General features: G+C 44.0%; 1 protein-coding gene and 1 long non-coding RNA gene across 2 annotated transcripts; one reads left to right on the forward strand and one right to left on the reverse strand.

The window, feature by feature from the left end:
• Positions 1–13,257: 13,257 nt before the first annotated feature.
• Positions 13,258–24,684, reverse strand: LOC114797287 (C-type mannose receptor 2-like). The gene is made up of 4 exons (XM_028992079.1): positions 24,660–24,684; positions 14,586–14,963; positions 14,123–14,452; positions 13,258–14,031 (listed from the first exon to the last, which is right to left on the reverse strand). The coding sequence occupies exons 2-4, from the start codon at positions 14,932–14,934 to the stop codon at positions 13,664–13,666; spliced, it is 1,047 nt and encodes a 348-aa protein (XP_028847912.1). The 5' UTR covers positions 14,935–14,963; positions 24,660–24,684; the 3' UTR covers positions 13,258–13,663.
• Positions 16,454–24,070, forward strand: LOC114797288 (uncharacterized). Its single transcript, XR_003750836.1, has 5 exons — positions 16,454–16,545; positions 16,632–16,727; positions 16,833–16,928; positions 17,947–18,077; positions 22,534–24,070. It is a non-coding gene; the product is annotated as an uncharacterized LOC114797288 (long non-coding RNA).

Raw genomic sequence — 24,684 nt, forward strand, 5'->3', positions numbered from 1 at the left:
TCACATTTGCGCAGAACCTGAAGCTCCTTGTTCCCCAAGCAGGATGTGAGGACATTCCAGTGATGTTGATGATTACGGTCACGTGATCAGATCTGGTTCTGCAGCCAGGCAGCAGCTTGTTTATCTCTCACTCCCCGCCCGGTAGGCAGAGATTGCGTGGCACCATTTCCATGACGATATGCACAGCAGTACTTTACTCTATTATACTTTACTTTACTTTACTTAACTTTTTACTTTACTTTGCTTAGCAGATGCTTTTATCCAAAGCGACTTACAAGGAGAAGCCATCAGCAATTCTCGTTCGATTTCTATAGATTTTGAGTTTACAAAACTAAGAGTCCTGATAAGACCGAACTTTGTGCATGTGCATGTGTGTAAGTGTTAGATTCGTTTGGAAAACTTTTTAAACAAGTGAGTTGTCCCACCAGCCAGGGACAACAAAGGAGAACAGAGTCGATTGGGACCGGAGAGCCCGTGAAGAGGGAATTTTCAGTCTCGTTTCGTGTGCAGATCTGAGAGGGCGTGCAGGAGTGTAACTGGCTAGTAGTGTGTTGGGGTAAGAGGGTGCACTTCCATTTACAGCCCTGTAGGATTTAAACTCAATGCAAGCAGCTACCTGGAGCCAGTGGAGAGGTGAGAAGAGGCGTGACGTGGGGGTGTTTCGGCTGGTTGACAGTAGTGCTGCTTCTATAGCAAGAGCAAATTTACTGTCGGTTTTGGGCTTTTAGCGAAGCGTCCACAACAGCACACACACACACACACACCTTCTCAACTACCGCTACACCCACACATGAAGACATTCAAACACACACATTTTGTTGGAGTGCATCACTCTGGAACAGACCGTGCTCGAGTCACCATTTCAGAGATCCGGCAGGCGTCCCGACAGACAGAAGCTTTGGCGTTTAATAAATGGCCATCGGATGAGCTGGTTCATGGCCACCGCAGCACCACGCGTGGACTCAGACTTCTGCTCTCACGTCGACGTTGATTCCGTCCGTCTCGGTTTCAGACCTGCTGCTCGTGCCGCTGTGGTAGTTTGCGTTTGAGCTGAGTCACAGCGCCACGGCCGCTGGAAGAGGATTCTGGGAAATGATCTCACGGTGCAGGTACCAGTGTGTGGGTTTAAGTGCTTTAATTGCCCTCCGTCTTGTGCAACGAGAAGACAATTACAGACTCGCGCCGCAGCACCGCAACGTCGGAGAGTCTCGCTTACGCCTCGTATTCTGCTTAAATGACTGTGTGGAGTGTAAACACATCTGTGTGTGTGTGTGTTGTCCCCGTATGGTGGCGATGATGTCACCGCTGCGATTGCCCCGCCCCTCCCGGCTCCTCCTCACCAGCAGGCCTAATTAAATCCTGGGAGTTGTCTGCGGTTTTGAAAAGATGAGTCCCATGCGGGGCCCAATTTTCCACCATTTGCACACGACTCCAAACACATAAATATTTATGGCAGCGGCGGCGATTCCCACGCAGCGCCGCGAACATCCGGACACCCGACACCTGCCGCCGGAATTAAAATGCACGTGCATCAGCTAATAAGTAGCAGCAAATGAGATTAAATAAGGTGAGCGGCGGCATGAATAAACGAATCAGAACAGATTTGTTGTCGCCGCATTCATTACTTGACGTCTGACTGTCAAGTAAAGCTTTCCCATGCGACCCATAATGCACCAGTGCGTGATCGGGGGAGTTGCTCACGGCCGTTTTCTCACGATTCAGACCACGGGGAACCCGCCCACATCCATCAGGACAGTCGATTAGGAACGAGCGGTGCATGAACTCTGAACTCTGAACCCGTGACTGTCCCGCCTTTTTCTTTCATTTGTGAGCCCTTGAACTTTTTTTTTAATTCCGTGTGTCCCCCGTCGTGACATCAGGTGTGTCTTACAGTCATGGCCCGCGTGAACAGGTGCTGGGGAGCTTCTGGAAATTTCCAGAAAATACTTGCTGCAACTGTAAAAAGGAGTAAAAACTCTCTTCACAAAAGCACTGTATTAAAACCACTCCAAGCTGATGTTACCTGGCAGAAAGAGGCGTGGCACAATGGAGGTTAAAAGGATAAAACAGTTTGTAATTTATTAACACCGGTAAATAATTATTGCAGTTACATGTAAATATTGTTTGTAAAAATGGTACCAATGTTACATAGAAAAGCAAAATTAAAGACAGGAGAAAGGGACAGAAGAAGAGAGAGAACAACCAGGAGCCAAGCCCTGGCCCGGTCCAGGAGGAAAGACCCAGAAACTGGAGGGAACCCCCCCCCCCAGTTCCCGATTTGAAAGGAAAAAGAAGTGACCAGAGCCCACCAGAGAAAATTCCTTTATACATTTGACCCCCGGGAAGTTGCCACAGACCAATCAGAATTCGTTGTTTCCACCCTGTCACGCCCTGTCGCGTCCTTGGTGTCTCCTGTTTGGAGGTGTTGCAGCCCGACAATGACAAAGCGGGGGACCCCAAACTAATGGCTGGCCTTTCACACCTCCTGCTCAGGGGGAGACCATTTGACAGAACGACTTCCCATCTTACACCATAAATCTGCTAATCTTCTCTGAGGGAAAAGGCATTTTAAATTTAGAACTTTCTAACTGATTCAGTTCCACTTTCCTGCATGTTGTTACACTTTCAGGTTCAGTACTGGTACAAATGACTATAAATAACCGTTTAATATAGTAACTGTCCCCCCACTCGGATTATTCACCTCTTTATCCACGTCTCGCTCCCTCCGGAGCACAATTTGGCAGATCTGAGCGTGTACACACCGCCTGATATAATTAGATCGCTCTTAATTATTTCATTTCCAACTCGTCCCTCTGTTCTCCGGAGAGCTCGGTGATTAATGGTGACATCTCTTCTCGCCGGTAAATATTAAAATACGGACATGACGGCGTTTTCACAGGACGTCGGCGCTGTGATTTACTCGCGGTGCGTTATTAAATACGATACTTTTATCAGTAAATGCTGCACGTCGAAAATAGAAATGCGCCACTGTTTTGACAAGAAGTGACACAAACTGAGGACACGTGTCCGAGAAAAATTCTAATATTGACTGCTACTGAGGAGGAAAAGTGTAAAGTAAAGTGATTGTCATTGTGAAACACTGCAGCACAGCACATGGTGACATGGTGAAATGTGTCCTCTGCATCACCCTTGGTGAGCAGTGGGCAGCCATGACAGGCGCCCGGGGAGCAGTGTGTGGGGACGGTGCTTTGCTCAGGGCCACATGCAGGCTTCTGTAACCACCACAGACGAACTTGTCCCATTTGGAGAGGTTGGATGGTGACGTGCCAGTGACCTTGACATGTGACCGCCAAATTCCAATGTATTCCTGCCGTGATTTTATATGTGGTGCGAAGGCATAAAAATATATGGTTGTATGTTGTATAGACAACACACACGCCCTTCTGGGCCAGTTTAGTACAGGATCCTGATCACGCCCGGTATCTTTTACATCACATCTCACGCACAACACTATGGAAACGTGTCCACGTCTCCGTCCGGTGTTCACGGGACCACAACGGAATGGTAACGTGTGGAATCTGTAGCCATTCAGCAGAAATCGCTTGTCGTCTGTAATCAGTTACTGTTCTGCGTGTGTGTGTGTGTGTGTGTGTGTGTGCGTGTGTGTACATGGTTAAATGGAGTGTATTAAAGTGCGCCGGTGTCAGCGCTGCTCGTCAGCGGCGGGAAGGTATTGTTCTTTTTCATTATCGTGCGATAATTATGATGCAAGTCTCTATTCTCTCCCGGCGTGGATAATAGGAGCGCAGCCGAACGCTCATTTATCACGCCGCGTAACGAGGAGTTAATTATCAGTCTGGTAATTGCAGTCAAGAGGAGGCCTACCCACGATGCACGGCGTGATGAGCTGCCCCCCCCTCGACGCTGCAGCCCACTGGCAATACACACCTTCCCATGATCCTCTTGCACTGAGTCGCGGCCACACATGAGCTGGTCCTTTCTTTTAAATCACACACACACACACACACACCTTCTCATATTCATAATCGTGCAGAGTCCCCGCACGTTTCACCACTAACAAAATCTCCCATCATGCACCGCTGCCTGACGCTTTCTGCTCTTCCAACTGCACAGCTGACCTGTAGCTCTGTCCTGAGCGTGTGGTCAATAAAGTGAAGGGATTGTCACATGTGATACACAACAGCACAGCCCACGGTGCACACAGTGAAATCTGTCCTCTGTATTTAACCATCACCCTTGGTGAGCAGTGGGCGGCCATGACAGGCGCCCGGGGAACAGTGTGTGGGAACCTCAGTGGCACCTTGGCGGATTGAGCACTGGTCACCCAGGGAGTGGTCAGCAGACGGAACACCCGTGGGTGGACAGCAGGTGGGCGGGGTCGGGGGTCATGTTCTGCCGATCTCCATTTCGTTTTGTTTTTTAAAAACCGGTAAAAGAAAATCTGTTTCCGTCGCCCACCTCACATGGTCACGGCGCCCGGCCGAGTTCCAGCGCTTCGCACGTTCCCCGCTGCACCGCACACTCACGCCGTTCTTTACTTCAGCTACACACAGACGCACGGAGGCTGTTGCTTAGTAACTAAATCTTTTTTTTTAACCCATTGTGACAAGCGGTTTGATGAAAGCTGCGTGCTGATTGGCCGAAAGGATGTTCATTTTAAAGTCGCCCTGCTGCGTCTTTCCCGCTTCTGTTTCTAGTTTTTAATGGAAACTGGACACAATGCGGCTAAAAGTGAGCAGTGAAACGTTCTCGGTTCTGAGCCTCAATTTAACCTCAGGAGGGACCAGGCCGAGAAAAGCGCCGGAGCAGATTATTCCGTGCATCTTCAGCTGCTCTCAACCACATACTTCACAGAACTCCAATACACTCCAGCACTTTCACATTTTATACATTGTCTTTCACTCATTTGCACACCTTCACTCTACCTGTTACACATATTTTATGTTAAAGACGTAAAGGTGTAATATTTGGTTATGTTTGCAATATTTGCATATTGGTCTTCACTGTATACTTGCAACATTTGCAATACTGTGGTCTGTAGCAGTCGCTAAAAAAATTTCACTGCATATCATACCGTGTATGACTGTGTATGTGACAAATAAAATTTGAATTTGAATTTGACGACTCACACTGCTTGTTACATTTTGCAACACAGAATATTTTAAAAATATAAAAAATTAAACCATTACACACATTTTAATGAACGTTGAACTGGAACAACTGACACATTGAAACGAATGTTTTTCGCAGCTGAAATCATTAAGGCTCCAATTTTTAGTTAAGTTCTGTTTTTTTTTTTCTTTTTAACTCTTGACCCCTGTGGATCTTGACGCGGTGAGTGAAGATCTTTACCCACGTCAGCCCTCCTCTCCATCATGCCGCCCACACGCAAGAAGCGTAAAGAAAGACGCGTGAGACGGTTCAGGTGGCCGCGATGAATGTTTGTGCTCCGTGTTCAGTCAACACGTATCACCCTCGAAATACACACACACACACACACCAAACAAAACCAAAAAACTTGTGTGTGTGTGTGTCCTCCCTGGCAGTAGAACATACAGACGAATATGAAAATAAACACACATCAGCACAGCAGTATCTGTGAAGTGATCAAACCGTACACACACACACACACACACACACACACACACACTTCAAAGGAATCATGAGTAATAGCAGGTGGCTCTTGTCGTAGTTCGTCTGGACCTGTGTGTGTGCGCGAGTGTCATCGGCTTATGAGTTTAAAATATTTACAGAAAGGACCGGCTGACATAAAAACACATAATTCAGTTCTCCCTATGCACACGACACACACACACACACACACACCCACAGAGAGATAAAGACGTCTTCGGTGAGGCAGGTCACCTGAGCTCCAGCAGAATAAACGCGTGTGTGCAGCAGAAGAGACGAGTGTGAGGCGGAGCTCCACAACAGAGCACAGGAACGGAAGCACAGAAGCGGCGGCTTTTTAAACAGTTCCGCTGCAGAAATTTAAATCTCCACACGAGAGCCGGAACACTCCTGCAACCGTCTGAGAGGAAGAATGGTGAAAATGTATCTTCTCACACCCACACACACCTCTGATCACACACAACTTCCACCCACACACACTCATAGTTAAAAAGAGAGGTGGGGAGATGCAGTAAACTGCACACACACACACACACACACACATCGTCGTCTCCATGATGTGGCAGGTCGGTTTGTGAAGGTGTTCTAAAGACGGATGTTCCGACCATCAGTGTGTGTGCGTGCACACTGCACGAAAAAAAAATAATTGTCTAGCGCTTAACAATTTCCGAGCATGTTTTATTCCTGACAAGTTCGGCCTTATCAGGACTCTTAGTTTTGTAACTCAAAATCTATAGAAATCGAACGAGAATTGCTGGTGTCTTCCTCCTGTAAGTCACTTTGGACAAAAGCGTCTGCTAAATAAAGTAAAGTAAAGTAAAGTAAAGTAAAGTAAAGTAAAGTAAAGTTGTGTGTTCAGCCAGTGATGGGCGGAGTGCATTTAATGTCGGCATGTCGAGTTTACTGTCTGGATTTTCAGAGATTCCGTAATTGAGTGAAATAAATTGTCATGTGACACCGGTTATGTGACGGTGGGGCACAGTGCTCAGTCGTTGTTGCACTGTGCTGTGAACCCAATTCACCTTTCACCTTTCACCTTTCCATTCATCATTGTTTGACGTTAATCAACGTTGTCAACAACTTGGCGCGTTGCATCGGTGGCGCGTTGCAGTTACGGTTATGATACGTTCGTAGAACATAAGGCCAACACTCACTCACATCTTCGCTCCGCCTCGTCCCTTCAGCGCGACATAAACAAGGGAAGAATAAAAAGTAACGCAGCACGTCAGTGTGGGAGCCGGTCTCAAGCCCCACTTAGTACCATCCTGTCCCTGAGCAAGACACTTAAACCTGAGTGTCCCCAGCGGGGGACCGTCCCTGTCACTGTACGAAACTCAAATGATGCAAACGTGAAACCATCAGATCATCATCACCCTTCAGTAAATGGACCGGGGGACGCTGGATAACAGAAGACCTGTGGTCGACCTGGAGCTCTTCAACGTTTGTGTGTGTGTGTGTGTGTGTGTGTAATGATTTGACGAATTCAAGCGCTTATACCCAGGACTTGAACCGAGAGTGGAGAATAAAGCATGCAGCGTGATGACACTTTCATGTCACCTGCCATTGTTCCCCTGAGTGCGTTCTGTGCTTCTGATCTGCGCTATAAGGCTCCAACGCGGACGTCTCTTTAGAAAAGGGCCCGAGAGGATGAAGAGCATTGTTGCGGTGAGGCTCCTGAAAGCCGATCGCGGCGAACAATGAGCTCCGGGCTCGTCTCTGGAGAGCAGGAAGTCAGCCTCTGTTTACTTTTCCTACCCGTGCCCACTTCCTGCTTTTATGCCATCGGCCCACTTTGTCAGCCATTGTCTGGCCACAATGGCACAGGCAGCGGTGGGCAACAAAGGCCCGATGGGTCTGGGAATGGACCATGGCATTGTGAAAAAGGCTCAGTCTTCCAAAGCCACCCCCCCCGTCCACTAAACGATGTCGTCCTCAGAACGGCGGCCTGTCACCGTGTCATTGTCAAGTGTGCCGCTTTGACTTGTCGATTTTTATTAAATTATCTGGAGAAGTGATCTGATTGGCCACTGGCCCAGCAAATTCATCACTTCATTGGTCAGTATTTGTCCCTGTAACTGTACTTTATCCTCGTCACCATAATTATGTACAGTGACCTGCAGAACTGAACAGAGCCCGTTCTGGAGAGAAATATTTTTTTTACAAATTGGTTAAAATATGAGCAGAAGATTTATATAATTTAAGATGTAAAATGTGAGACGTTTGTTCTCATACTCACACACTATTGTTCTAGCACAATATGTGTTAGAACCATATAACGTAATCGCTCACCTTCATATGCAGAAGTCAACATACTTATGAAAATATGGGAATGATGTACAGTGCATGAAGTCATATAGCAACTTACAAATATGAGTATTAATTTTGTTCAAGAGGAAAAACATCTGTTTTAAATAAGATTAGCAGGAATGAGAAATGTAAAGAGAACTACATTAGGGTTGGGGTTTTATCTGATGAATCCCTGCATGTGGAACCTGCACTTTACACCGTTTTACCAGCACTAGTGTAAGCGTGTCTGCAGATGCATTAACGTTGAGGACGAAGCGATTTTAAGAACATATATTACCAGATAATTCCCAGGCAAGTCTGGAATGTTCCGGATGGGAACAGGCCATAGGAACCTGTTAACAGAAGAAGAAGGACGATCTGCAGCCTCGCCGGACGGACGGATCGGAGAGCTCAGGTACCGCAGGACACGGCGGCGCAGGAAATGAGGAGGTAAGGAGTTCAGGAGGGACGAGGAAGAAAAAAAAACAGATGAAGGAGAGAAAATGTAATTGAGGGCTGATTACTGTGCCTTGGGAGGTTAGAGTTTATTAATATGTCACTTTCAATAAAGATGCACTCGTATTCAGATGGCTGTTGTCATGGAAACCCCATTTACTTTCGGCATGGAAGAGGCAAAAGGTTATCGACACAGATTTCAACACAGAGAGGAGCCACCAGAGTGAAGCTCTCTGTCTTTCTCTCTGAAGAAGAAAAAGGAAATATTTAATATTCATGCCGAAGTGAAGATTGATTTTTTTTTTTTTTCTGTCTCTCTCCTGCATTTCACACCAGCCTTTCCAAACCGCCTGTGACAGGGTCGGGGACGCGGGTCTCATTCCCCCCCCGACTCGGCCGCCCTCATCAGAAGCCCTCGGCTCAAACACGGCCGTATTTACCCTCGGCGCTTTATGAGGCTCCCTCTGTCTCTCACACGGCTCATGAATGAGGGATGAACTCTGCCATTTTCATCACGTCTCTCTCTCTCTCTCTCTACCTCTCTCGCCCGCGTCTCCAGAATGCCGGGCCTTATCTCGTATGGACTAAATGTGCCGCTAATGCCGAACGGCAGCAGAGGCCTCCATTAAATTCAATTGGGGGAAGGTTTAGTATTCGGGGTTTTGCGTGATTGACTGAAACTATTGAGGCTCTTAGGATCGGAATTAACGATCTGAGAAAATATATTTTAATGCGTTCCAGGCTGCCTTTTTACCGTGAATTTGGTAATATTAATATGGGTTTTGAATCATGAGTATGGGATGCTTATTAAATGGCGATGGCAATACAACGTCATACGCAGACATTCCAGGTTTTAATAATCATAAAGGCTTCATTTTAACTACATGGTCTTATGTCAGCATGATGACCGGGTGCTGCTGGGCTCCCAGCATGCACCATTCAGCCTGATATCAGGGCTCTGATCATGGACCGCAGCCGCTGGTCAGGTGACTGTTAAAAAAAAAAAAGAGTGAGGTGATTGTGAGACACTGCAGCACAGCACACGGTGAGACGGTGAAATGTGTCATCTGTATTTAATCACCCTTGGTGAGCAGTGGACACCATGAAAGGCGCCCGGGGAGCAGTGTGAGGGGACGGTGGCACCTCAGTGGCACCTTGGCAGATCGGGATTCGAACCGGCAACCTTCTGCTTACGGGGGCGCCCACTGCCCCAAATATACGGACACCTGGTTTATGGTTCTTCGCCTGAGTGTGCGTTTTCGTCCTCCTTGTCCCCCTGTGTTTGTGTCCTGTCTCTGCGCTTCTGTCTCTGCGCTTCTAGAAACTGTGCATGTGCAGACGTGGAAGCCCGTTATCGCCGCTGCATTCATACTGACCTCACTTCCCTTGGCAAACACTTGTGGCGCATGCAGATAAGCCTCCCATTGGCTGGGGGGATTCCTCCGACAGGAAGTGGCACAATGGCCTGTCTGTTAGCCCACGGCGAACCACACCTGCCACCGGCCAGGCCAGAATAAGCAGATTACGGCACTTCCTGTCTGCCCTGTACCTGCTGCTCAGACCTCATTCGTCACGGTGCTCCTCCCGCAAGTAACGCGAAACGTTATGAGACGCGACCCTGTTACCTCCAGCTGCGGAGAATGTCACTTTAGTCCCAATTCTACATCGGGTGAAGGGGAAACAAAAGAAAATTGATTTTGGAACCTGAACAAATATCAATGGGTGGAGCTGCGAACTATACTGCAGCCAGCCAGCCAGCAGGGGCGCTAGACCTGTGGTGGCTCCACTTGTTAAACTGATCTTTAAATATGAAGTGAAGTGATTGTCACTAGTGATACACAGCAGCACAGCACACGGTGCACACAGTAAAATTTGTACTCTGCATTTAACCATCACCCTGAGTGAGCAGTGGGTGGCCATGACAAGCGCCCGGGGAGCAGTGTGTGGGGACGGTGCTTTGCTCAGTGGCACCTCAGTAGCACCTTGGCGGATCGGGATTCGAACTGGCAACCTTCTGATTACGGGGCCGCTTCCTTAACCGCTAGGCCACCACTGTCCCACCAATGCATGCACAGTTTCACTGTAGCCCATGTCTAATTCATCTCCCTCTTTCACTCCACTGCGTTTTTTTATTATCATGAGTGTTGTGGATAAAAGAAGACGAAGAGCGACAGTTACTGTCAAGATGATATCAGATTCAGCAGAATCAGTAACAAATCTCGTTCATTGTGTCAATGTAACATGTAGTTAAGAGCAACCTTATGAAATTTAATTTTATGACTTGTTAAATTTACCTTCTGGTTGTACTGTGTGGATCGATAGAAATGCTTTTTTTGTAGATGTTTTACCGAAATGATCTTTCTGTTTTTGTTTTCATTCTCCAAACTTTTTCTCATCCATGTATATGTGCCACTGAAATACGTTCAACATGAAGCCATCAGTGACGAAGTGGAAAGTTCAAAGTCTTCTGATGGATTCCAGACCCCTGCATATTTACGAAAGCTGAATGCATTACCCTCTGTCACCTCTCGCCAGCCGGTGGGGACCCTTCCCTGTGGCTATTTGGCCTCCAGAGCTGGAGGCCTGCTGGCTTTGACCCGAGGCCACTGCGATATGCCCTGGCCTGGCCTTTTAACGCCGGCTCTCCCCCTGTGGTCTCCTGGTGGAAGAGCGGTGGCTGGAGCTCGGCTGCCTGCACGGCCTCCGTGGCTCCTCTCCACGGTGAGGGATTCTCCAGCTTGGGCAGCGCAGCAGGAGAAATCCTCTCGTTGGCCAGCGGTGCAGTTCCTGTGGGCCGGACCCATCAGACAGGGGTGCTGGCATATGCCGGCCCATTGTAGGCCTGGTGATTAGCTGCCTGAAATGGCTCATCACATCTGCCCCTAAGGCAGCAGGGATGCACTATAGCTTTAAAAGAAACAGTAAGGTGATGATGTCAGCCAAGTCTTTAAGATATTTCAAATATTTCTCCACTGTTTGGTCTGCTTTCCGATCCATAGGCATTTCTCAAAAAAATTATTAAATCTGGTCGTGAATTATCACTACTATCTTTATTGCACATCCTTGTCAGCGAAATCTCACATGGTGGCCTAGCGTTTCAGGAAGCGGCCTCGTAATCAGAAGGTTGCCGGTTCAAATCCTGATCCTCCAAGGTACCACTGAGTAAAGCACCGTCCCCACACGCTGGTCCCCGGGCGCCTGTCATGGCGGTACACTGCTCACCAAGGGTGATGGTTAAAAGCAGAGGACACGTTTCATTGTGTGCACTGTGTGCTGCGCTGCTGTGTATCACAATGACAATCACTAACCCTTTATTTAAGAAATTGAATAATCTATTTGCACACTTGATGAGATTTATAATACGTCCTGTATATGATGAGTGTGAAATATGTATGCAATGGCACCAACGCAAAAGCATGGTTCAAAGTTTTTTACCATATTATTTGAAAGCTTCTGCATTCCCATCATATCTGGCCGAACTTTAAACTTTGTTTTTCTCCAGGCAGTGGGTGCCTAGCAGGTAAGGCAGCAGACCCCTAAGAAGAAGGTTGCGGGTTCGAATCCTGAACTGCCGATGTGCCACCGAGGTCCCCTTGATGAAGGTCCCACACACTGCTCCCCGGGCGCCTGTCATGGCTGCCCACTGCTCACCAAGGGTGACATTTCACCATGTCACTGTGTGCTGTGCTTGCTGCTGATCACAGTGACAGTCACTTTTCTCAAACTTGAACTAATATTATCAGCAATATTGTTTCATATCATATCTGATATGTATCATGTCACTTGCATAAAGTTTTCTTTACATGAGGGTTGCATATCAAGTCTATTGAATGTAGGGCTTCCCTACATTTTTCATATCCCTGGGTGGTGTTCATATTTTTCTGGCCCAGTGTGACATGTTATATGTTCTTTACAGAAAATTATGATTTGCTTAGATTTATGGGAAACATAAAGCCAAACCACCAAACAAAGGGTCGATCCTGAGGTTCTCTGGTGGTCCATACCTCCAATTTTCTATAGATGTCATTTATCACTTGGGGCTGACGGGAGAAGGAAGCACAGAGACTGAACATAACGAAAACCCTGATTTATTAACACACACAAATAAACGCGGCGCGATGGCTGAAAACGGGAGAAATAGCTTGGGAGAATGAAAACTAGCCCACACGCGTGTGGCGATTGCCAGAACTCAGAACACATCAGTTGCGTGGGGTGGTAGTAGCCTAGGGGGTAACACACTCTCCTATGAACCAGAAGACCCAGGTTCAAATCCCACTTACTACCGTTGTGTCCCTGAGCAAGACACTTAACCCTGAGTGTCTCCAGGGGGGACTGTCCCTGTAACTACTGATCGTAAGTCATTCTGGATAAGGGCGTCTGCTAAATGCCGTAAATGTAAATGTAAGTTGCCAGGTCCAAAAAGAAGGTCTCACAAAAATGTCGGAACCCTGGCACCCCTTATCCTCCTGTCTCGATTGTCTCCAGATGACGCAAGTCCTGACAACAGCACACAGTGACACGGTGAAATGTGTCCGCTGTATTTAACCATCACCCTTGGTGTGCAGTGGGCAGCACTGGTGGACCTTCATCAAGGGGACCGGTTCCTTACCTGCTAGCCCGGAGTGACATGTGAAGAGAAACAGGTGTTTTTTTATGAAGTAGGTTTTGATCTGTTCGCAGTGTATTTTTATATATTTGATATGTTTCGTAGTTGATTTCTAGTATTGATCTTCTCTGCTGTCCTCCATATCGTCTAAACAGAACTTTGGTTGGTGCTGTTGCTGCTACTGAACCAGGAAGTTCTGGAGCTCCACAGGATGTTTACTGTGGTTCCCTGGAAAAAGGTGGTGGAGATGAGAGGGGGATGTTGTCCTTCTCCAGCCTCTGCAGGAAGTGGAGGAGCTTCTGTATTTTTTAGAGATGGTGGTGGGGGTTGAGAGGCCAGCCGAGGTTGTATCCCTCCTTGTCTACCTTATTAAGTGTTTAAGTGTTTTAGAAAGCTTGAATATTTTATTGTAGGCAGATTTATTGAATATACAAATACATATTTTATATTTGTAGGTCAATGGCAGAGAAAAGTCCATACAAGCAAGAATTATTAAATAAAAGATTGAAAGACAAATGATTTGACATTATGTTGGTCTCAGCCCTATAATTATTGGATCTGACTTGTATCAGTGTGACAGTGGTGCTTCATAAAGGGTTGGGATGAAACCAACGTTCATCTCAGCATCTTCTGTCAAAAAGCTTTTTCATAAATAAAAAGCAGTTTCCATGTAGTTTTTATGATCTAAATGACATGAAGATGTTATTTTATGCAGATGAAATTGAGCTCAATGTCCTCAGACAGACTGACCCACTTCTGTTCTCCTCCAGCCTGCTGGGCGCCGGTGCTCCAGACCCTCCTGCCCCCTTCATCTCTGTACCAGCCCGTCCCGTTACCTGTGGACCAGTTCTGGTAGCAGCTGAATTCTCCACTCACCCACAACCAGAAGTTCAGAGTGTAGCTGTAGCGCAGACCCATCCAGACATAAGGAGTGGAGGCTTCTCCTGCCTTCTCCCTCACCCAGCGCTGGACCTTCTCAGAAGTGACTGACACCAGGTCCACATGGTACTGTCTGCAGTACATCAGAGCCTCCTTCCAGGTCTTATTCTCACGTACCAGGACCAGATTATCTGGAGGAGATCAGGTACAGGAACAGAGAAGATCTTACAGACAGACCAGGTGAACTCTTCTAAACTCTAGTTTCTAGAGTTTATATCTCACCTTTGTAACAGATAAAAGGAAACCGAGCACCACAATCTTTGTCCATCCATGTTCCTCCCTGACTGATATCAGCTACAGCACAACTCGCTTTATTATTAAGAGGACGTCCTGCTGTCCAGTTCCTGTATGTAGAATTATTCTGGTCTGACCACACCCAGTCTCTGTACAGACCAATCCAAGTATAGCCTGTCAACTGACTTGTGAAGTTTTGATTGTCTTTTCTGTTCCTGATGATGGCCAGGTCTGTGTAGTGCTGTCTGCAGTAGATCTGAGCTTCTGTCCAGGTTCTTCCGGTGGAGTTAATGACATAAATGCCACCAGCGTTGTTCTCTGTGAGGAACATAGTTGCAGTTTTCAGATACATTCATTATATGCTGCCATCATTACAGGAACAGTAGAGAAGCTCCAGATAGTCACACATCTCTCTTCTCCCTCAGCTTTATTAATTCAGCGATTTTCTTACCTTGATAGCAGACAGTTGGATATTTGTTCCAACATCCGTCATCATTCCAGTTGCTATAAGTATTTATCGTTACACAGGCCTCCACTATTCCTGTCTTAATTGGTATATAAGCATTATCAGGCTGACCGAGACTCCAGGTTCTGAATCCTGTATCTGCATGACTGTAGGAATTGTTGTCCTGTATGGACCATCTCCATGTGTCCCCATAGTAAAATCCAATCCAGACTGGACCTTTATAACCCTGCTGTACAGTGATGTCCACCATCATCATCATGTCCTCTGTGTCCTCAACAGTGGCCAGGTCAGTGTAATTCCCCCTGCAGTAGCTCTGGGCTTCAGTCCAGGTCATATTCTCATTCACAAAGTGATACTGGAGACCTGCACATGAAGACACACCTGAAGAGAAAAAAAATTTAATTTGAGTACAATCCTCTAATAACTTGTAATATCAAAATTATTATTAGAGGATTGTACTCAAATTACATTTAGTTTTACTGAGACAATAAATAAATAAATTCCAGTACAAAAACCAGGCAAATACAGTCAAACCAGACACAGACTATATTAATGTTCATAGTAAAGTTCATAAACATAAATTCATACCTGATAATAAGAGAACGGTGAAAATAAAATGATCCATTTTCAAGGAGAAAAAGTCAAATCAGACTTTTATCAGATGGAGTTCAGGACAATATTCTGAATGGGAGAACAGAATAACCAGAATGGGACTCTGCACACATTTATAAGTACCTTTCTACAGTATTCTCTAATTTGCATATAATTTTGTATATCCTGCAGCACCAGAAACACACAGAGACACAAAATAAAACTCAGACCTGAAAATCTAATAATGACATTACAGTGTAAATTATAAAAAAAAAAAAAACTGCACATCATGACTTCACATAAAATAAGTTAGTTTATGTATCAGCTGCAACTGTAATATCATGTTTTCAAGCCATAGATATAGATTTTATAAATGATACTTTCATTGTAATCTGATGGTCTTCTGCACCCTCCATGTAGTGTTTTTGTACATTCATGGTTTTCTTTATTTTTCATTTTTACTTATTTCTGTAAAGTTCTGGTTTTGTGAGCTACATATCTGTTTTTTCATAAGTCTCCTGCTTTTAATCTATAAAGATTGTCTTGATTTTAACATCATTAATTTAATCCAGAACTGCAGATTACTTGTGATTATCCTGTTGGAAAAATTTGCATGTAAAAATCTGCTTAAACGCCGGCTGAAAATATCATTTTAAGTCCGGTAAATGTGTCTGATATTTGTTAGATTTTATTACACAACTCTCTATATAGGATGCAAGTGTTGTCTTGTTTATATAACTGTGCAAGGTGTGACAATGCAAATGAATTTCCTTAAACTTTCAAAATGTCCTCAGACCTGGACACTTTGTACACCTGTAACCCGCTGCTTTCACACTTTCTACTGTTTGGATGTGAAAGAAATTGATTGTTTATTGATATTGTGACTGAATGGTAAATTGTTCAGTTCTTATATTATAAGTAAAATATGTGTTACTTTTAATGCTTATCATATAAGAAAATGACATGGATGTGAATTTCAATTCATTTATTACACTGTAAAAAATGCCCGTAAATTTAACAGTAAATTAATGTAAAAAACCTACAGTAAAAAAACTTAAATTATCTAACTGTATTTTATTGTGTAAATTACTTTAAAAAACTCTAATTTGGTAAACATTTTTGTACCGTATAAATTAACATATATTACAATTGAATTAACTGTTTTGGCCAGTGTAAAATATAACACATTCATAATATACACTGTCGAGTAATGTGAAAAATATTTTACGTTGCAGTACTGTAATAATTTGAATTGTGGCGGTTAAACACAGAATGCCCTGAAGGTTTCCGTCCCACTGACAACAGCAAACATTTGTATATTTTTCTTCGCAACGTTTCCCCGGCTGTTAAATTGGTGAGTATATCTTACTTATGTGTATCTACATTGTTTTATAATGTTTAAAACACCTATATAAATTTGTCCAATCACAACTTCATCAGGTTTCCCGCCAAAACCGGCAACATTTTCCCCTCAGAGTTTCCCTCCAGTGCAGCGCAGACGGACGGGTGGCTCTCCATTTTAAAGCCGAGCAACTGGTAAATACTTTGGTTATGGTTAGCAATGGCTTTTCTTTGTGTATCTAAATTGTTTTAGAATGTTTAAAACTCCTATATAAATTTGTCCAATCACAACTTCATCAGGTTTCCCGCCAAAACCACCGACATTTTCCTGTCAGAGTTTCCCTCCAGTGCAGTGCAGACGGACGGGTGGCTCTCCATTTCAAAGCCGAGCAACTGGTAAATGCTTTGGTTATGGTTAGCAATGGATTTTCTTGATAAATTGTCATTTTAACAAACCTTGGTAAGGGGTAGTGTGCTTATTTTTTAATGATTAAAATTTTATTATTTCCAAAATTATTAATTCGCGTTTGCTCTTTTGCTTGTTAGAAAACAGTATACTGTACAGGCCATCTGTTGGGCGTTGGGCATATATTTTCCTTTTTTTTGTAGTATTTGAATCGCCAAGCCTGTGAAGTTATCTGCTAGGCATGCTAGTAAGTCCGTGTGGTTCAGTAAGGCTAAGCAGTTTTAGCTGTAATAAGAAGTTTTAGCTGTATTTATCGATTAGGCTAATAATTGATTACAATTATTGTTTTCTGAATCCTGTGGGCTAACTGCCAAGTACTTCCCAGATGTTTAATTGCAATTTCTGTGGTAAATCGTCGGATACTTTAAGGGCTTATGTACTTCATTGCAGACTGCACCGTAATGAACCACGCGCCATGTTCAAATGTGTAGACGCGGTCATTTCGCAACTATGGTGCGTTTAAGCTGCATTTCTATCGAAGGCATATCACACAAACGCCCTGCTTTGCCAGTAGAAACGTTTTAACATCTTTTATGTGTACTGAATCACTTTGTAAAATAAGTGTTTGCTCACTTGAAAGAGCATATAATAGAAGGACGAGTTGTACAGTGTCCGGTGAAAAGCTGTAAAAAGACGTTTACAGTTAAATCCTCATTTACGTCTCACATCTCAAGAAAAAATGAACAGTCTCTAATTTATGAGGTAGTTTCATTTTCATGGAGAGAGAATATCAACCAAAAATCAAGAAAAAATATGTTACGTAAAAGTTATAAATTAATTTGCATGTCATTGAGTGAAATATGTATTTGATCCCCTACAACCCAGCCAGACTTCTGGCTCCCACAGACCGGCTGTGTGCCCATAATGCACACAGATTACAATCAATCTATCAATTACAGATACTCCTGATCTTAACTCGTTATATGTATAAAGCACACCTGTCCACAGAATCAGTTTCTTCCATTCCAACCTCTCCACCACCATGGACAAGACCAAACAGCTGTCAAAGGACATAAGGGACAAGACTGTAGACCTGCACGAGGCTGGAATGGGTTACAAGACCATCAGCAAGAAGCTTGGTGAGAAGGTGACAACTATTCGGAAATGGAAGAAATATAAAATGACCATCAATTGCCCTCAGTCTGGAGCTCCATGCAGTATCTTGTCTCATGGGGTGAGGACGATCATGAGAAAGGTGAGGGATCAGCCCAGAACTTCACGGGAGGAGCTTGTTAATGATCTGAAGGCAGTTGGGACCACTGTGGGGATGGGGGTGTTTTTTTAGGTCAAACTCAGCATTTCTCTTCCTCCTCACACGGCGGGTCCAGTTGATGCCAAAGAGCTTGATTTTGGTCTCATCTGAGCACTGTCTCCCAAGCCTTCTCTGAATCATTTAGGTGTTCAAAGACAAACTTAAGATTGGCTATACATGTGCCTTCTTGAGCCGGGGGAACCTGTGGGCCCTGCAATATTTCAATCCAGTTATGATGTAGTGCGTTACTAATGGTGTTCTTAGTGACTGTGGTCCCAACTGCCTTCAGATCATTAACAAGCTCCTCCCGTGGAGTTCTGGGCTGATCCCTCACCTTTCTCATGATCGTCCTCGCCCCATGAGGCAAGATACTGCCTCATGGGGCGTACCTGTGGACACATGGTCCACAGGTACGGTGTCTGTTTCACATGCATCATATTGGTTTTTAATATTCTGCCATTTTAGCATTATATCACATGTACATTTGTCACCATTATCACATATCACATTTACTTGATCTATCTGCTGCCTTTGACACAGTTAATCATGGAATTCTTCTCACCACACTCAGATTTAGGAATTACAGGAATTGTACTAAATTGGTTCACCTCTTATCTTCAAGACAGGTCTTTCAAGGTATCATGGGGATGTGAGACATCTGCCCTCTCTAGTGTAACCACAGGGGTTCAACAAGACTCTGTCCTTGGTCCCCTTCTGTTCACAATATACACTCGCTCACTTGGTCACATCATCCAATCCCATGTCTTCTCTTATAACTCATTGGCTGATGACACCCAGCTCTATTTGTCTTTCCCACCAGAAGATAAAAAATATTGCGTCAAAATCTCGGCCTGTCTCTCAGACATATCGGCATGGATGTCTGAGCGACACGTCCAATTAAACTTATACAAAACTGAGGTTTTGATCTTTCCGGGGAACAAAACCTCTCAATTCAAATTGGCTCGCTAATGTTAACACCTACGGCATCTGTAAAAATCATTGGAGTTTGGATTGACGACAAACTGAGTCTAAACCATCATGTTGCTGCAATCTCCAGATCCTGGATGTTCACTCTCTACAACATTCGCAAGATTCGGCCTTTCCTTTCACAACAGGCTACACAGCTCCTCATCCAGGCAATGGTCATCTCTAAACTCAATTATTGTAACTCTCTCCTGGCTGGAGCCTCTGCAGTCACCATAAAACTACTCCAGATGGTCCAAAATGTGGCAGCCCGTCTCATCTTTAACCAGTCGAAACACACCCACGTCCCGCCTCTTCTCACTTCTCTCCACTGGCTCCCAGTAGCTGCTCGCATTGAGTTTAAATCTGGTGGGACAACTTGTCCTGCTCCATTCGACTAGCCGAGCCGACGACCACCACCTTTAAGAAGCAGTTAAAAACCCACGTGTTCAAAAAGTATTTCAGACGAATATAACACTAACACACACACACTGCACAAAATATTTCGTCTAGCCCTTAACAACTTCCGAGCATGTTCTATTCTTGACAAGTTGGATCTCATCAGAGCTCTTAGTTTTGCAACTCAAAATCCATAGAAATCGAATGAGAATTGCTGGTGTTTTCCTCTTGTAAGTCACTTTGGATAAAAGCGTCTGCTAAATAAAGTAAAGTAAAGTAAAGTAAATAAAACAAGACACACACACCAAAAGACCAAATATATATAAAAGGAGGGTTTTAAATAAAAGGGCAAGTTTTGAAACAAATAGTAAGTGAGAGATTATATTAATGTTAACAGCGTTAAGAAGTATGCAAAGCCCCAGAAGCCCCTCAAAGGAGAATAATTTTTATCATTCAAATTCTGGCAGAATATTAAAAACCAATATGATGCATGTGAAACAGACACCGTACCTGTGGACCACGTGTCCGGTGGAATGTGCAAGGGTAATGCCACTGATTTGGCATAATTGATTTCATAGCCAGAGAGGATGTTAACTTTATTATTAGCGTCTACGGCATGAGCCACAGAAACTTCTGGATGTTGGAAATAGAAGCACGTTATATAGAGATGAAATGAGTGACATTTTAGAAACTGAATCCCTGAATATCTGAATTACATCTAATTAAGGGGTTCAATGAATAAGGTGGGAATCAGCAGGGATAAGGGACACCCCTGCTGCCAGCCACTACGTACTGGAAAACTCGTACTGGTCCACATGGTTCTGTCTGCAGTACAGCAGAGCCTCCATCCAGGTTCTTATTCTCACGGACCAGGAGACAATAAACCATTTATAATGACAACTGCTGTATATAGAGACTTATCATAGAATTTAAGCCTGATGTCAGAACATTACAGTCACTGGGGGCAGTGGTGGCCTAGTGGTTAAGGAAGCACCAGGACGTCCCCACACACTGCTCCCCGGGTGCCTGTCATGGTCACACCGCTCACCAAGGGTAATGGTTAAATACAGAGGACACATTTCACTGTGTGCACTGTGTGCTGTCTATCACTTCACTTTAAAATTTTAACTGAGTATTTTCAAACGGCAGCTCAGGACCTTCCTCTTTAGAGAATATTTAGATCAACATGTAACCTTCTTATTCTCTGACTTATGTATAGAAACTACAACATTGTGAAAAAAAAGATTGTATTCATAGATGCCTTAAATGTAAATGTAAGTATTAAAAAAAAAAGGCCACTCAAATTGATCAAATGCTTTTTTGGTATAAAGCAAAACTAACAGGGTTGGATTTTGGCAGGAAGTGGCCTGGTACAGTAATACAACCAAATTAAAAATTTTACATTTACAGCATTTACCAGACACCCTTATCCAGAGCAACTTACAATCAGTAGTTACAGGGACAGTCCCCCCTGGAGACACTCAGGGTTAAGTGTCCTACTCAGGGACACGATGGTAATAAGTGGGGTTTTGCAGCTAGGATTTTGTGGTCTACTGGTTCACAGGCGGGTGTCTAACCCTCGAGGCCACAACCAGCCCTCTTCAGAGTGCAGCTGTACTGCAGACCCAGCCATCAAACGTGAAGGAACCTCTCACCATCTCCCTCACCCAGTTCCATCTCAGAAAAAAAATGTAAATAGTCAAATCTGTTCATCACGACTTGTACGTACAACTGTTTAGTGTCGCCACAGTTTTTTCATTGTCATTTTTACTCTATTTTTACATGTTTAGGATTGTCGTTTCTGATCTGGTTTGTTTTTAAGTCTCCTTTTCTTAATCTGTGAAGGTATTAAGATTTTTACATTCACCACTAACACCAGAACGTTGCATGATCATCAGGCAATGTTCTCTACACCGTAAAATTGAACCTGGAACTGCAGATATAAATCATGATGCAGGTAAAAAAACTTACACTGACCAAACAATAAACTTTGGTTATGCAAGGAGTGCAGAATTTTTATCAAAAAACGTACACAGCGGCACAACGTTGAATATGAGTCCGGAGTGACGGTTGAGACACTGAATCCAGTTTTTGTAATTTCAGATTTTTCCTTGGTTGTTTTATGTGTTTGAATAAGGTCAATAATTTGACTCTTCTGAAACACGGAGATCTTTTTACATCACCTTTGGTGGGGGTCTTCTGACTTATTTGTCTTATTCGCATTCAAGTGAAATAACATGCTTTCAGTAGGAAGTTAAATAACCGATAATTAACCAGTCAAACCAGTTACCCCAACCATGTGTAAAATAATACATACAATCATATGCTGAGTGAGGATTTTAAGTATCTTTGTACAAAGATACAGAGTAGACAAGGAAGTGGACTCCAAACCACAAGCTTGCAGGCAGAATTAGCCGTGAATTAGCCGTCCATACTTGGGGGTCACCGCCTTCGCAAGACTCTGATTGTCACAAGACGCTCCTCGTCAGCATCATGTGATGGGATCGGCAAGATGTGTATTCACCTTCATTTTTTATTATAGTCATATTATATAACATTTCACAAAACAGCAGTAATAGATGGAGCGACTTATAACAGTGAAGTAAAGTGAGTATTTTTGTCATTGTGAAACACTGCAGCACAGCACACGGTGACACGATGAAACGTGTCCTCTGTATTTAACCATCACCCTTGGTGAGCATTGGGCAGCACTGGGGGGCCTTCATCAAGGGGACCTCAGTGTCACCTTACCTGCTAGCCCAGCACTGCCCTGGAGTGACATGTGAAGAGAAACAGGTGGTTTCTATGAAGTATTTTTTGATTAATCAGTATAAGACCAGTTTATTTTTATATAGATGATATGTTTCATAGTTGATTTGTAGTATTGATCTTCTCTTCTGTCCTCCATATCGTCTAAACAGAACTTTGGTTGGTGCTGTTGCTGCTACTGAACCAGGAAGTTCTGGAGCTCCACAGGATGTTTTCTGTGGTTCCCTGGAAAAAGGTGGTGGAGATGAGAGGGGGATGCTGTCCTTCTCCAGCCTCTGCAGGAAGTGGAGGAGCTTCTGTATTTTTTTGAGATGGTGGTGGGGGTTGAGAGGCCAGCCGAGGTTGTATCCCTCCTTGTCTGCCTTGTTAAGTGTTTAAGTGTTTTAGAAAGCTTGAATATTTTATTGTAGGCAGATTTATTGAATATACAAATACATATTTTATATTTGTAGGTCAATGGCAGAGAAAAGTCCATACAAGCAAGAATTATTAAATAAAAGATTGAAAGACAAATGATTTGACATTATGTTGGTTTCAGCCCTAAAATTATTGGATCTGACTTGTATCAGTGTGACAGTGGTGCTTCATAAAGGGTTGGGATGAAACCAACGTTCATCTCAGCATCTTGTGTCAAAAAGATTTTTCATTAAAAAAAAGCAGTTTCCATGTAGTTTTTATGATCTAAATGACATGAAGATGTTATTTTATGCAGATGAAGTTGAGCTCAATGTCCTCAGACAGACTGACCCACTTCTGTTCTCCTCCAGCCTGCTGGGCGCCGGTGCTCCAGACCCTCCTGCCCCCTTCATCTCTGTACCAGCCCGTCCCGTTACCTGTGGACCAGGACTGGTAGCAGCTGAATTCTCCACTCACCCACAACCAGAAGTTCAGAGTGTAGCTGTAGCGCAGACCCATCCAGACATAAGGAGTGGAGGCTTCTCCCGCCTTCTCCCTCACCCAGCGCTGGACCTTCTCAGAAGTGACTGACACCAGGTCCACATGGTTCTGTCTGCAGTACAGCAGAGCCTCCTTCCAGGTCTTATTCTCACGGACCAGGACCAGATTATCTGGAGGAGACCAGGTACAGGAACAGAGAAGATCTTACAGACAGACCAGGTGAACTCTGTATGAAGGTTCTAGAGTTTATATCTCACCTTGGTAACAGATAAAAGGAAACCGAGCACTACAATCTGTGTCCATCCATGTTCCTCCCTGACCGATAGCCGCTACAGGACAACTCGCTTTATTATTAAGAGGACGTCCTGCTGTCCAGTTCCTGTATGTAGAACTACTCTGGTCTGACCACACCCAGTTTCTGTGCAGACCAATCCAAGTATTGTTTGTCAACTGACGTGTGACCTTTTGATTGTCTTCACTGTTCCTGATGATGGCCAGGTCTGTGTAGTGCTGTCTGCAGTAGATCTGAGCTTCTGGCCAGGTTCTTCTGGTGGAGTTAATGACATAAATGCCACCAGCGTTGTTCTCTGTGAGGAACATAGTTGCAGTTTTCAGATACATTCATTATATGCTGCCATCATTACAGGAACAGTAGAGAAGCTCCAGATAGTCACACATCTCTCTTCTCCCTCAGCTTTATTAATCAGAGATTTTCTTACCTTGATAGCAGACAGTTGGATATTTGTTCCAACATCTGCCAATAAACCAGTCGCCTCCAGTATTTATCATTACACCTGCATCCTGAATAAAAAATCCATTAAACACTAAATCAAAATCATAAAGCTGAGTCTGACTCCAGTTTCTGAATCCTGTATCTGCATGACTGTAGGACATGTTGTCCTGTATGGACCATCTCCATGTGTCCCCATAGTAAAGTCCAATCCAGACTGGACCTTTATAACCCTGCTGTACAGTGATGTCCACCATCATCTTCATGTCCTCTGTGTCCTCAACAGTGGCCAGGTCAGTGTAATTCCCCCTGCAGTAGCTCTGGGCTTCAGTCCAGTTCATACTCTTATTCACAAAATGATACTGGAGACCTGCACATGAAGACACACCTGAAGAGAAAAAAAATTACTTGTAATATGACATAATGATGTATTATGTGTGTGTATATAATGATATTATTAGATTATTAATTATTAAAATATTATTACTATTATTATTAGTTATTAGTTATTAGAGGATTGAACTCAAATTACATTTAGTTTACTGAGACAATATTTAAATAAATTCCAGTACAAAAACCAGGCAAATACAGTCAAACCAGACACAGACTATATTAATCTTCATAGTAATGTTCATAAACATAAACTCATACCTGATAATAAGAGCACGGTGAAAAT

Source organism: Denticeps clupeoides, chromosome 9 (genome assembly GCF_900700375.1).
Source record: "Denticeps clupeoides chromosome 9, fDenClu1.1, whole genome shotgun sequence".
NCBI classification, from domain to species: domain Eukaryota; kingdom Metazoa; phylum Chordata; class Actinopteri; order Clupeiformes; family Denticipitidae; genus Denticeps; species Denticeps clupeoides.